The sequence below is a fragment of the Centroberyx gerrardi genome, chromosome 1, assembly GCF_048128805.1.
Source record: "Centroberyx gerrardi isolate f3 chromosome 1, fCenGer3.hap1.cur.20231027, whole genome shotgun sequence".
Lineage (NCBI taxonomy): Eukaryota > Metazoa > Chordata > Actinopteri > Beryciformes > Berycidae > Centroberyx > Centroberyx gerrardi.
In genome coordinates, this window is record NC_135997.1 from 27,155,659 (window position 1) to 27,169,678 (window position 14,020).

At 44.3% G+C, this 14,020-nt stretch overlaps 2 protein-coding genes across 2 annotated transcripts in view; one reads left to right on the forward strand and one right to left on the reverse strand.

Moving 5' to 3' along the window:
• The window catches only part of garre1 (granule associated Rac and RHOG effector 1), a 45,076-nt gene extending 33,701 nt beyond the window's left edge, over nucleotides 1–11,375 (forward strand). The window contains exons 8-14 of the mRNA XM_071897342.2: nucleotides 1,255–1,352; nucleotides 3,626–3,751; nucleotides 4,317–5,425; nucleotides 7,370–7,535; nucleotides 8,241–8,378; nucleotides 8,527–8,602; nucleotides 9,285–11,375. Coding sequence (XP_071753443.2) covers nucleotides 1,255–1,352; nucleotides 3,626–3,751; nucleotides 4,317–5,425; nucleotides 7,370–7,535; nucleotides 8,241–8,378; nucleotides 8,527–8,602; nucleotides 9,285–9,620 — 2,049 coding nt within the window. The 3' untranslated portion in view covers nucleotides 9,621–11,375. The remainder of the gene's footprint in view (nucleotides 1–1,254; nucleotides 1,353–3,625; nucleotides 3,752–4,316; nucleotides 5,426–7,369; nucleotides 7,536–8,240; nucleotides 8,379–8,526; nucleotides 8,603–9,284) is intronic.
• Nucleotides 11,376–12,213: 838 nt separating this feature from the next.
• On the reverse strand, nucleotides 12,214–13,740 carry ss18l2 (ss18, like 2). The gene is made up of 4 exons (XM_071897384.2): nucleotides 13,596–13,740; nucleotides 13,138–13,214; nucleotides 12,576–12,660; nucleotides 12,214–12,453 (listed from the first exon to the last, which is right to left on the reverse strand). Exons 1-4 carry the CDS (start codon nucleotides 13,662–13,664, stop codon nucleotides 12,391–12,393), a joined length of 294 nt encoding a protein of 97 aa, XP_071753485.2. The 5' UTR covers nucleotides 13,665–13,740; the 3' UTR covers nucleotides 12,214–12,390.
• Between the last annotated feature and the right edge of the window lie 280 nt (nucleotides 13,741–14,020).

The window sequence follows — 14,020 nt, forward strand, 5'->3', positions numbered from 1 at the left end:
CTGAGCCTATGACCACTCCACCTCCAAAATAGATCACACACCAGTGCGCACGTGCACCTTCGTACACACATTCTCATGCACATAGTATCTCCCTATCTCCCTCACACTTACACACACACCCACTCATATATACACACTTTCATGCACACACATTCTCATACATATACACACACTTTCTCTCTCTCTCTCTCTCTCTCTCTCTCTCTCTGTCTCTCTCTCTCTCTCTCTCACGCACACACACTTGTGCTCACAGGGAGAATCACCATATCTGTCCCATTGTCCTTCCTGGCAACATTACTCACCAGCGACTCCTCCTAGTGAGAAGTCATAACTCATGACTCTGAGCTTCCAGCTACGGAGTTGACCTCGTCTATTTTGCTGCTGTTCCTCCCTCTCCCTGCCCCCGATGACCTTGTCGTGCGACTTTCGACATGGCGGCCAGGCTGTGTCCGTCTGGATGTGTGTGCCGCTCTCACAGGACCGTTGGCAGCCCGGGGTTCCCGAGGATACACCTGCTTTATTAATAACAATAGTCCAACTTCCTGTAATACAGGAAATGGGCTCCTCCCTCCCTCCCTCCCTCCCTCCTCTATGTGACCCAGTTGCATGGGTCTCGAGGAGCCAAGGCCACCTTCAAAGAACTGGGAAATATATGTGACTAGCAGCAGGCCAGGCTGTTTGTTGCCACTGGCTGATTGACTGCATTTACCTTCCTCACCCTGAACCTCCTCTCTCCGCGTGGGAAATTAATGCCGGACCACAGCCAAAATGCCTGTAACTGCTTGTAACTGGCTATGGCTGGTAGGTTTTGCCATGGTAGATACCCAACCATCATCTGAAGGTTCTATCCTTACTGTAAAATCTGACTGGTTAGTAAAATAGTGAAGGAAGCTGGTGTTTTGGGATTCATCAACCACTGTGGCCTATGGGGACAAAAATGTTAGTTTCCCATCACAGACCTTGTCAGAGTTTATGTAGAGGGCAAAAGCAATCTCTCTTGTTTCACCGAAGTCCTTGTCCGTTTTGTTTTGTAAATAAAGGATATTGGGATTACATTGTGTCACACTGGGAGAAATTGATTCCCTAGTTGTTTTACTTGTCTAGACATAAAAAAGGGGTCAATATACAGTATATACTTCTATGCAGTGCTTGCACAAGCAGAGCCTGTAGTAAGGAAATAAATGGCAGTGAGGAAATGCGTTCTGTCAGGAGCTAGGCTGATGCAGGTGTGTGTGTTTGTTTGTGTCCCAACAGGTGGTTGTTGATACAGCTCAGATTGAGAACAAGGAGGCCTATGCTCCCCAGATCACTCTGGAGGGATCCAAGGTGGTGGTCCAGGTTCCCTCCACCTGGTGAGTACATCATGATACTGATTTTATTTTTAAAGCAAGCGCTAGTCCAACTTCGGAACTTGATTTTCTGTATACATCTCTCCAACAAGTGTCAGTGCAGTTTAAAATGACCAAGGACCAAACTCTGCTGCTTAAGTAGTGAAACCTCTCCTTTCTGTCACGGCTTTGACAGAGTATGAACAGACATGGCTGTGCCCTAGCTAAAAATCCCTGAAAATTAACCTTTTTGACGAGAGGTTATAGGTCTATAGATGAAGATATCAGAAAGAGAAATTGGTTAGCCAGGTACATTTACATGCACTAGGATTTTATCTTGTGATTTGGTGTACATAAGGTACAGTAAGTACGGCACAGTGAACAGACAAACGTAATGATATGCAAACATAATGTACACAGTAAGAGATGAGACAGAGAACGCTAAGTTAGGAGAGGCAACAAAATGACAGCATAGCATGACTCGGGTTGTTGATCCACCCATTCAGTGTACATTGACTGCTTTCCCAAGGCGAGCGTCCAGGATCCGCTCACCACACACTAAAGAGGATTTGAGACACTGGTTATACTGGTTCCATACACTGATTATACAAAACATTAACACCACCTTCCTAATATTGAGTTGCAGCTCATTTGGCGTCACCTGCACTTTGTACTGATCTGTGCAGGTCAGCGGGTTTAGCATGGCAGCAACACTGTCAGTGTTAGGATCTCGGTTCCCACTGGTCCCACACATGCTAAAAGGGTTTGCACTCGCAGTAATGAAAGGAGCTTTGACTAAAAGCATCTAGCAAAAGGCATAAGTTATATTAAAATTCTCAAGGTTTGAAAATCCTTCTTGAAACCAACTCCTGCTCTTCATCTACAGCACCGCTCCTCGACTGAACTGGATTTAATTGGTGAAATCAATAAGCTTTCAACTGGATTCACTTGGTGCTTCGTAGTTAATATTCTGTGCACTGTACAGTCAAGTTGACATAGATAAGAAAAATTCACTGTGTAGAACACTGAATAACAATTTATATTGTTTTATCAAATTTTTAAATATTGGCATATCAAGTGTTGAAATAATTGCACTTTAATTTGTTTTCTCTTTGTGTTATGGGTACATCGTGCTATATATTTCAACAGCCACATTTATGCTCCATATACCATACAATGAAATGCCAAAATATCAGTGCTGAAAACGTTGAACTGAAATTTATGCTTATGTACACACAGGTTAAAGTTTGCCTTACATTTTACCGGCCAGTCATGATCCAGAAAATCTAAGATTATCATCTGTTTAGTTCATACAATCATGTGATTTTGTTGGAAGGAGTGCATCAGCAGAAAACAAAACAAAACAGGAAGCGTGTTTTTACCCTTTGGTTGCCCTCTTAAAATGTTGTCATGGGCTGTTTGATTGGGAAAAATGCTTTACTTTATTTAGTTTATTTATGCAATAAGTTATTTTAGTTGTTTTATTGTTGGTTATTATTTGTTTTACAACTGTTATGTATATGCAACCAAACACAGATGCAAGATAGATGGGTCCATGAATGTCTTAAATCAACACAAAACCAGGTCTCAAAGAAAAGAGAAGCTTGACTGAGGAAACTCCATTTTAGCACCAGCCTGCTTTATATTCATAGTTACATACATTCATGCCCAGTGCAACCATAATCTTCTACTGATGGCTACTGAGCGGCTCCACTGGAGCATCTGGAGGCTCCGTACCTTTCTCAAGGGCAAATTGTTAGTTGAGGGAAGGGAAAGCGTTATTCATTCACTTCTCCCATACCCAGGTTTTCCCAGCCGGTCTGAGGACTGGAACTGGCAACCTTGCGGTCACACATTTGTTACATACAAAGCGGTATACTGTAGGGTAAATACTCCCTCCTCCGCATCCAGTGGCCCAGGAGAGCCATATTCGAAGCATTTTTCTTCATAAACCTCATCTTAGTTGTCATTAGTGTTAGACAGTCCTGTGTGCTGTTTCTTAGAGTGGGGATTGAATTAGCACCCAGCTACGGAGAGGAGTGTTCGATTTGCAATGCGGACCAGTTGAGATGTGAAGAGGCACTGGGCCACAATGAATTTGCAACGCCAGTCTGTGGTTTGAAAATGTAGCCTGCCAGCCTTGTGTTTGGCTCTACTGTTCTTGTTTATGCATATCACGTGTCAGGTATTCATCTCTTCAGCAAATGCACCTGGGCTTTTGTGTGTGAGGGATTGTGTTGGGTTTGCCATTCATGTCCTGTCCTGTTGTGACTGTGTGTGCGTGTTTGTGTGTGTAGGTGTCTGAAGGAGGACCCAGCTACCATGTCCCTGCTCCAGCGTAGCCTGGACCCAGAGAAGACGCTGGGCCTAGTGGACGTGCTGTACACAGCAGTCTTTGACATCAACAGATGGAAGGAGAGAAAGTGAGTGGATGTTGAATAATAATGAATAATAACCTCATTATCTAACAACTAAGATAGAAGAAGTGTGTGCATTCCTGGCTACAGACTGTACAAGTTGTGTAGTTTTAGATATGTAACAATTAACACTGTAAATGATTTAGATTGCCTATACAACTATATATTTACTGATATGTTGACTGTTATGTTGACTGCTGAAAACAAAGGACACTAATAAAGATAAACACATAATTGAATAAGGGATAATAAAAACAAGCAATTAAACTTACATGTACAGTACATCACAAAGCTTGTGTGTAGGCGTGTATGTGTGCATGTGTACTTACATGCATATGTGTGCCCACACATATGAGTGTTAGTGGATATGAGAGCACTGGACAACACCAAGGCAAACCACAGAAGAAATAAGTCACTGACATACTGCAGATAAGCAGACCAAAAAAAGAATGTAAACAAAGGAATGGCTGGTAAGGTGAGATTTAATGTAAGATGTAGGTTGTGTTGAGTAAATCCGCCTTGAATACTGAAATGGTTAAATGCTTGTGTGTGTGTCTCCTTCCCTCCAAAGAGAGCAAGCCTTGCCCACCATTCAGATGCAGCTGCAGCGAGAGATTCCAGACTACGGGGGCCCGGTAGACCTGCCCCCAGGCACCAGCTCCAAGACCTCCAGCGGCTTGCCCAAAACCATTTCCAAGCTGACTTCCAAGTTCACCAAGAAGGCCTCGTCCAGCTCTGGCAGCGGGGGCAGTTACTCCATCCCGAGCACCCCGTCCCGCAGCATGCTGACGGCCAGTAGCTCAGAGGACAAGGCTAAGAACTTGGGCCACAGTGATGGGAGGCTGCAGAGCATCCTGCAGATGGGCAGCCTGTCCTGCACCCCTGACCCCACCCAGCAGAACCCGCTGGCCAATGGCTCCGTGTCTGACGACCAGGGAATGAACCTGCCCACTGACCAAGAGATGCAGGACGTCATCGACTTTCTCTCAGGTTTCAACATGGGCAAGTCCCAGCAGGCCTCCCCGTTGGTCAAGAGGAGGAACTCTGTGGCGTCCGCTAACCCCGCCGAGCTGAAACCCCCCAGTGGAGCTCCGCCCACTTCCCAGGCTGTCTCTCACGGCGCCCCGCAGCCCCCGACTCAGACCCTGCCCCAACCCCAGCCCCAGTCCCAGCCGCAGCCTCAGCCTCAGCCCCAGCCTCCACCGCCGGTGCAGAAGCAGCAGCCTCAACCGCAGCCACCTCCTCCACCGCAACAACAGCCGCAGCAGCAGCCCTCCCCGCAGGCCCTGCAGTACTACCAGCACCTCCTGCAGCCCATCAGTCAGCAGCAGCCGCCTCCTCCTCCACAGCTTCCTCCTCAGCAGCCCCCGCCCCAGGCCCTGCCGCAGCAGAGAGTGGCGAGTAAGTGGCTCGGCACCTCCGGCCAGCAGCCTCCTCCGCAGGGCCCCCCGGCAGGGCTGTCGCCCCTGGGTCCCATCGGGCAGTGGAGCTCCCCTGGGCTCCCAGATCTGAGCTCGGACCTCTACAGTCTGGGCCTGGTGAGCACCTACATGGACAGTGTCATGTCAGAGATGCTGGGCCAGAAGCCCCAGGGGCCCCGCAATAACACTTGGCCCAACAGGGACCAGAGCGAGGGGGTGTTCGGAGTTCTGGGAGACACGCTCCCCTTCGACCCTGCAGGTGAGATCCACCTCCATTTTACACGTCCATGAGCTATTACGTTCTTATGTGGAGCATCCATTTCAGAATCAGAATCACATTATTTACCATTATTCACCCCCATGTCAGTCGAAACTCCGTTGCAGTTTGTAGGACCACCAAACACACAGCAAGTTAGCTCCCGTAGTTCCATCTCAGCCTTGTTTCAGACTACTGAATTTAACAGGAACACGTTTTAACAGCTGAAAACAGCTTGTGCAGTATTATCCCAGTGTTTTGTCGCCAAATGATTGCACAGTAGGTCCAAATGTTCGATATTTTCCTCATTATCTCCTATATTTTCCTCATTTTCTCCTATATTGTCATCACAGACAATGCTGGTTATGCATGCACCCTAGAGCACTCTGGTGGAAAACTGCTTGCTACTATAGGGTGTGACTGTTGGCGTGATCTAGAACAAAACGTTCTGTGAGCTGTAAAAAGATTAACTTGTTAATTTCAATAGTTTGGGAGAAGGCTGAGATAGAACTACTAGGGGGCCCATAAATTGGGTATCTGTTGGACCCGTTACATCCTTTAAGAAAGACGCCCCCCATCTCCCCGAAGACTGTGCCTGGCCTCTCTCCCCTCATGAGGAGTCAGTCTGGGTGGGAGGGATAATTGAACCTCCCAAGCTCCAGTTAGAGCATAATGTCAGCAGTGGGAGTGGGGCAGGCCTGGAGCTGTGCTGACTCTTTGGTTTCGTTAGAAAAAAAGCCTCGGAGAGGGAGCAAAACAGTGGTTTTATGTCTTAACACTGCAGTCATTAGTCAGGTGTTCATTATGCCTGGAGACTAATTTTCAGACCAGGATGTGGGTTGTCACGGGTAAGTGCTTACATATTCCGGTTGAAACCATTAACATGCTTGCAGCGGTGATCCAGCTGACAGATAAAAACCTGTTAGTTAATTCATTTCAAATCTTTATTGTCCCATAATGGGGAATTTGTTTTGCATACGTGGTTGAAGAGAAAACATACAAGAAATCACTACTTTATATAGCAGCCAGACTACCAGTTTGATAAGACCACAGAGGGAGTAAATAGGCCATTGTGATGCTAAAAAATTTTCCTCAGTGCAGAATACAAAGTTTGTTTACATGCACAAGAGGCAACATCATGACATTATTGATGTCATGACATTAAAATCCAGCAATCTGATGTCAGTGGAGATAAACAAGTTCCTGGTTCTTTTCCTCTCCTCTTCAGTTAAGGCAGTCTGAAGTGAAGTGGTGTCCGGAGGGCATCAGCTCAAACTTAGCTCCATGGGAGGGACCAGGCAGTTGAGAATGGCACTGGGCCTCTTCACTACTACTATTAGTCGTGCCTGACTCAAGCCAGTAACCTCATTGGCTATTTTCACTAAGCTTCCTGGTCGGGTTTTTATAGCACAGGATCAAGTTGTCAAACCAGGCTACAATACAAAAATGTAGGAACAGATTCATTAGCTTGTAATCTCTGTGTGCTTTGAGTATGAACAGATCTCTTAACTGGTACCAATATACAGTGCAGGTATGGCATGCTGCCAGGTAGTGTGTGTATACGAAGCAAGTCATTTGATAGTATTCATTGTACATATTATAGTCTTCTAACCACTTACTCAGACAGATTAGAAACACTCTGGACCCTGATCCGAGTAACATGACTACAAACACTCAAATGTAGGTCATAGTGTATGAGCAGCTGTTTTCCCCCCGCAATTGGCTGTGGCTGTAATTTGACGATTTATGCTGAATTTAGAATGTGTCAGTTGCTATTTTTACAGTGCAGCAGACTCTTTTGATTGCAGCCGAGGCCTATTGTGCAGAGTTGACTTACGGCTATTGTGATTTTTCTGCTTTGGTAGACAGTCTGGCTAAACGGATTGAGAGAAAAGCTGAGGGAGTCAGAAACTCACTGTTGTGTTTATCCTCCCTTTCCATGCGCAGTTGGCTCTGACCCGGAGTTTGCTCGTTACGTCGCCGGCGTCAGTCAGGCCATGCAGCAGAAACGGCAGGTGCAGCACATCCGTCGCCCCAGTAACACCCGCAGCAACTGGCCAATCCCTGATGAGCAGCACAGGACCTGGTCCCACCCAGAGTACTACAGCGAGGGGTAGGTACCTGTACATGCATCGCCTTTACCACTGACCCACTGCCTCACAAACGCTGTTCTGAAACTCCCAAGCTGAGAAAGAAAAAAATCCAGCAAGGTTTATACTGAGAACACGTGGGCTTCATCAGGGTTTGTAAAACAAATCATTGAAGAGCATTATATAATAGCAAAACACACTAAAATCCACTAGCAGAAGAAGAAAGAGTGGAATTAACAATTCCAAAATAACAATTGGAAACAGATGAGGGATGAACTGATAACTCCCAACACAGTGGCTGTTAACATCCCATGCCCCATAACCTGTATGGGTATATCTTCACCAAAATCTTTCCCTGTTCCCTGAGCATGTTTCGACATTGACAACGCAAATGTTAGAGCTTACAAGTCATTTTGTAGTCACAGCTCTTAAAATGCCACGGCAGGACACAACTACTTGCTGGATTTTTGTTTGTGGTTTACATTACAATGTTTGCTTTGCTTTGAAACATGTGCTCAAATGTATCACTCGCTAAGTGCATGTGTTGTAAGTGTGAAAAAGCTGATCAAGAGTGCCCAAATGAGTTTAAACACGTTGTTGCTTTCAACTGCCAAGTTGTTCCATCGGTCATTCCCATATGACGTCAATGCAGAACAAAGCATGCAGGCCTCGACCCTGTGAGTCTGTTATCAGAGCGCCGCTAACACCTTCTCCGTTTGTGTCCTCAGGGAGGCGGTAAACAGCAGCTGGTCAGCCAATCAGGGGGACTCGGCCAGCTCCAGCGATGAGACGTCCTCAGCCAATGGAGACAGCCTGTTCTCCATGTTCTCCGGGCCGGACCTCGTAGCCGCCGTTAAACAAAGGAGGTAAGCCATGGCCTCTACCGCAAACAACTATCAAAATGCATCACCCCTGCGTTCTGTTTTTGCTGGCCTGTTTTTGAATTTCTCTTGTAACAATCTAGCTTTAATGCTTTGCTGCTAAGGTTCAATGCCTGTTTTTTTCTGTCCTCAGAAAACACAGCTGCGGTGAGCAGGAGGTGTGCACCCTGCCCTCGCCACCACTCCATCACATAGGGGATGATAACCAGGTAAAGTAGGGGCCCCTGACATTTTTTTGTCAGGTGACCCCATATTTTGACAACATTTGAAACGCATGAGAATTGGGCGTTCAGTTTTCATCATTATCACATTATTATTTTAACTATTGATTAAGGAGACAGAAAAGCTGCTCTTGAAAGCTAGTGTAAGGATAAATCTGGCCACAGTAAATGTTGAGCCCATTTTCCAGCGTGCCCTCTCTCCCTTATAAAAATTCCTTGTTTCTTATCCGCTATAAGACCCGCATATATAATATAGGTGAAATGCAGGACATCCACAAAATCCCTTAAGCTACAGGTTACCACAAAATAACTTTCATATAATTTATATATAGGAATTTATATAGAATATATATAGAATTTCATATAGGAGAGAATGCACTCTGGAAAATATGCTTCACATTCACCATGGCCGCAATGATCCTTTAATGACAACAGTAAACAAAGTCTACCTGACTTTCCCAGCGGCTTCTGTGCAGTTCAGAAACCATCACCAGTAGTTATACATTTCAAAATACCAGTCAGCTATTCGTAGTCAGTAGGATTTGAAAATTTTCTGGGGATCTCATTTTCAAATTAGAGTCAACTAAAAGGGGGGGGATTATGCGTGTGTTGGGCGTGTGTTGACTGTATGCTGACTTTGTCAACCCTTCTGATCCCCTCTGCTCCACAGGACAGCAAAACAAAGACCTGGCCCCCCAAGGCGCCCTGGCAGCACTCCACCCACACCAACACCATGCCCAATCCCAGCTCTTCCTTGTACCAGATGAACATCCCTCCCTCCTCCCAGTGGAGCGACTCCATGCAGATGCTGCAGTCCCCGGTGTGGTCCACCGCCAGCGACTGCTCCCCCTCCGCTGGCATCTCCTCCGGCTTTCCCTTCACCCAGCAGCAGCAGCAGCAGCAGCAGCAGCAGCAGCAACAGCAGCAGCACAAACCCATGACCAAGGGCTTCAAATCCTTCCCCCTCAAACACGAGCACAGGCCCTCCTACCTTCACCAGTACTGATCGGACCAAGCGGAGTCTGACGCCGGGAGTCCTGGGCGTGGCGCGCCGGAGGACCCGCGGCTCCGTTTGATTGGCCGGCGAGCGAGCTGAGCTGGGCTGCAACCATTACAATCCACACCCACTGAATTGGAAGATTTCAGCCTCGGGGTGCGCCCCCCGAGGCAAAATTTAAGTATACACACTGGCTCGACATTTTGTATCTATATTTTTCCATGTCAAACATCCCCATTTGAAAAAAAACAAAACAAAAAAAAAAAGAGACATATTTTGAACTTTTTTGAACTGCCATGTTTTAACTACGAGCGATGCATGTGTCACGCTGGCAGCAGTTAAGTCTAGTGGTCGTTTCTCTGTCTGTTGAGCTGACGTACGGTGTCTCCTCAGACAAGAGCTGGAGACGCGCACGGCCGTCACCCACTTCGCTTCTGCCGCTGAAGGTGTGTGTGTAAAGGAGGGGGATCATAAGGGGGCAAGGGCTTGAAATGCTCTAGTTTTGCCCATAATTAATATACTGTGTCTACATAGCTGTAACTGCCAAATCTCACGCAAGATGACTCAGAATACAGCTACCATCTACTGTTTCATAGCTTGTAAATTACTGAAGTTGAAATATAAATATTTAGTTCTTTTTATTAAGAGGCTTTGAGCAGGCTCAGCATAAATATAGTAAGTCGTCGCAGAGGTGTAATTTGAGAGAAATACACTACTTTTTCAACAACTGACAAGAGTTAAGAATTATAGCAGTAACTATGTGCCATGTTGGTATTGATAGCACTTGCAGAATATTATTTTCCAACCAAAGCGTTGTTCAGAAGATGAATGGTGCTGAAGAGACAGGAGGTGGTCTGAGATTATTCTATTGATAAATAGTAACGTTACACCCTATTGGACGATAACATTAGGGAACGTCTTCACAACCGGAAGCGCATTCATTTCCTCTTCCCTAATTGGCGGTTTGCTTTAGATTGACACTAACTCCCGAAAACCTAACTTTTGTTCCATTTAAAAATACAATATTTTTCTTGTACAAATATTGACAGTATTAATCTTATTTTTGTATTTTCTTACATGTTATACCATTACTGTATGTTAGTATACTTATAGGCATATTACATAAAACCTTATTTTTTTTTCCCCCCGAGATGTGAAAAGCACATGTTTTTCTTTCCTACAGAGTTGAACTACACCATATATCTATAAAGGTTACCAAATACGCCATGCTAAACACTAAAACATTATTGTGTGTTGAGGGTGTTTTCGAGCCCTTGTTTCTTCGGTTTCTATGGCGATGGGCTGTATTTAAAGGCCCAGAATGTTAACTTTTTGTGATGTTTGCGGATGCCAATGTTGCCTGTATTTATGAAATGACACCATGTTTTCTGAAAACTAACATACTTACCATGTTTACAGAGAATTGTTTGCTGTATATACATATAAATATATATCTTTTTATAGTTAATGTGCTTTGCACAATCAAGATATAGGGTTTGTTGCTTTTTGTCTGTGTTATCTCCCAAACTGTTGCAGCCTTTTTTAAAGACATCATTAAAGACCTTGGACTGTAACTGTTAGCTTCTCAGCTGTGTCAAATGGTTTACTAGTGGCTTCTACAAAAAAAAAAAAATGAAAAAAAAAATGTTGCCCTGATAGAAGATATGAAGGGGGACTGCTTGGCTTATGTTGCTTATTGTTCTCTTGAGCTGGCAACTGAATCTTTCCAAGTGTACCAGCAATGCAAAAAATGAATAAAAATGACTAGCAATTCAAACTGTCTCTGTCTTCCCTTTCTAGTGTTTGTGTTTGTCTTCCACTCTCCTCTACACAGACAGCAGCACTAGCATCATGCCCAGTCAAACTGCATGTGTCCCATCATATATAATATCTAACATCTCGTGAAATTAACAGGGATTTTGTTTCTCTTTATATGTAAGATTTAGTCATGATACTAATTGTGTAATAGATCATATCTCTGTGATCCAGCCCTCTCCCTCTTCCTGTTTTTAGCTCCTTCCACCAATAAACTGGCATAACCAGATTGATAGATTGAAAAAGACCAGGGAAGCAGTGACACAGGGTGGAGAGTCTCTGTTTCAGCTGAGCAGGTTTACGGCATGTGGAATAAATGAGAGGTTCAGTCTGTTTGATTTAGCCTGAGGTTGCATGAACCTGCGACCTCAAGGGAGCGGCTCCAATCCTCCACACAAGACTTGTCTATGATACTCTGGGCTTTGCATAACACTTGATTCACATAGACATCAGTGACAGTGGTCTGCTGGATGCCAATCATCTTATTTGCTACCCACGATAATGTTGAGTCAGTTTTTATTTTTCATGTTGAGGTTTCCAGACCTGCTCACTATAGATAAGGTGAGGATTGGTAAAACTTTCTGAAAATATGGCTAGTCATAAACTGTTCTCAGCTGGTATAAATGTTTTACATATTAAGCTTAATGGGTGCTGATGTACAATGTGGCTTCTCAACTGAGTGACTTTCAAAAACTGATACAAAGAGAAAATTATAAAATACAAAATATGTTTTAATGTACAAGTAAAACAGTTCTGTTTATCACAGAAAATTGTGATGAAAAACAAAAATCCAAAAAACAAAAATCTGAATTTACAACATAATTATCCATATATCATGATACAGAGATCCACATAAAGGCCATTCTTTTTAACTGCAGCACCATGTGAAAGTGTCAATGACATTTAAATGTCAACATTGAAGCCCCCTACTCTCCACAGAAAGAGAGAGAGAGGGAAGCAGCCATCACTGTGTCCCTTCATGCCCATTTACAGCTGTCGTCGACACTGGTGCCTCTGCAGCGGTGGGCTACAAACAGAAAAATAATACACAATCTGTAAGGAATAAGCCAGTAGTCCAGGGAATACTACAATGGAAGTGTTGCACATTATTGCACATGCATCATGTAGTTAGTAGGAGTGACAACTTACATTTGAAGAAGGAGGCATGATGTCAGGGCTGGCATCAGCTATGGTTGCCAGATAAACAATGTTGCGGTGCAGAATCTGCTGGTATCTAATAGTGAATCACACATAACAAAAATAAATATCCAGTAGGAAAGATGCAGACATTAGTTTATCCAACTCAATAACGTGCAGACATGGGACACAGTCAGTCAGCAATGATAAGATACAGTTTCATCATCAACAGCTTAATCTATACTTGTAACAACAACACTGTTTAAACCAGGATTCCTAAACGTTTTCATGTGGAGGACCCTGACATGAATATGCTTTACACCACAGACCCCCATTTGGTAGTTTTTGTGCTAAGGATCCTCACCTGACAAGATGTATGTAGTTAGTCATGATTCAGAGTATAGAACTGAATATACTGTAGGTGTGGAGGGGACAGTGAAGCCTATGATCAAAACAGTCATCCATATGCATGTGCTGACGACTAGGGATCTAAATAAGGAAATGAACGACCCCGGTCTAGCAACCACTGGTTTACCAACATTGATTACACAACACTGAGGTTTGTTTGACTCACTGTACACACTCCACTGCTCTTCCTTTCTGCATGTATTCAGTTATGCATCTTATTAACTGGTCGTTTTCATCCAGCAGCTAGGGTAGAAAAAAAACGAGAAAAGGAAGAGCGAATTTAAACTTGTCTGATATGCTGTAATGTTTTTGGCATTAACAATTCACTGTGCGACACACACAAATGGTTATCACGATATACATAGCTAATAATAATAACAATAATAACTAGAATTATTAATAGCTAGAGTTATTATTAGTTAGCATGCACAAAGCTTAGCTCAGTGTTAACAGACAATGAATGGATGAATACATTGGTAACAGATAACGTTACGGCTACTGTTTGTGGCCAAGTGGTTAGCTAACGTTAGCTAGTGGGCTAACTCACAACATGAGTTATTGAAAGGCTATGGGTGAGCTAAGTTAGTTGGCCTGTTTGCTAGATGCCCTTAACTGGTTACCTACCCTCTGTACTGTTTCTTGGTTGATTTTCGCCTTTCCCCGTAGTCTCTTTGGCACAAAAGCAACTGACATTTTAGCTGACTAGTACAGGTTTTTCGCTTGCTAGCCCTTCTGCTTCTTCTTTGTTTCTGTTTTTTTGGGCGGGTGATAGCAGTTACGGCGCATTACCGCCACCTGCTGAACTGCAGTGTGAGCTGGAGTCGAGGAGGCACTAATCTCGTCATGTAACCTCCGGCTCAAACGCAACGCGAGATTACTCCCTCTCATCCACTGTCTCCATCTCCTGGCAAAAATCACACCGTCTTGTAATGTGTTTCCCCATAATGCGTGATGTTTTATTCAAACCACGGTGTCCTGTTCGTAATATATAGCCTTCTGTCTCGCCCTGTTCGCTCTCCCCTGCCAAGTCTCCTCTGGATTTTAAATAA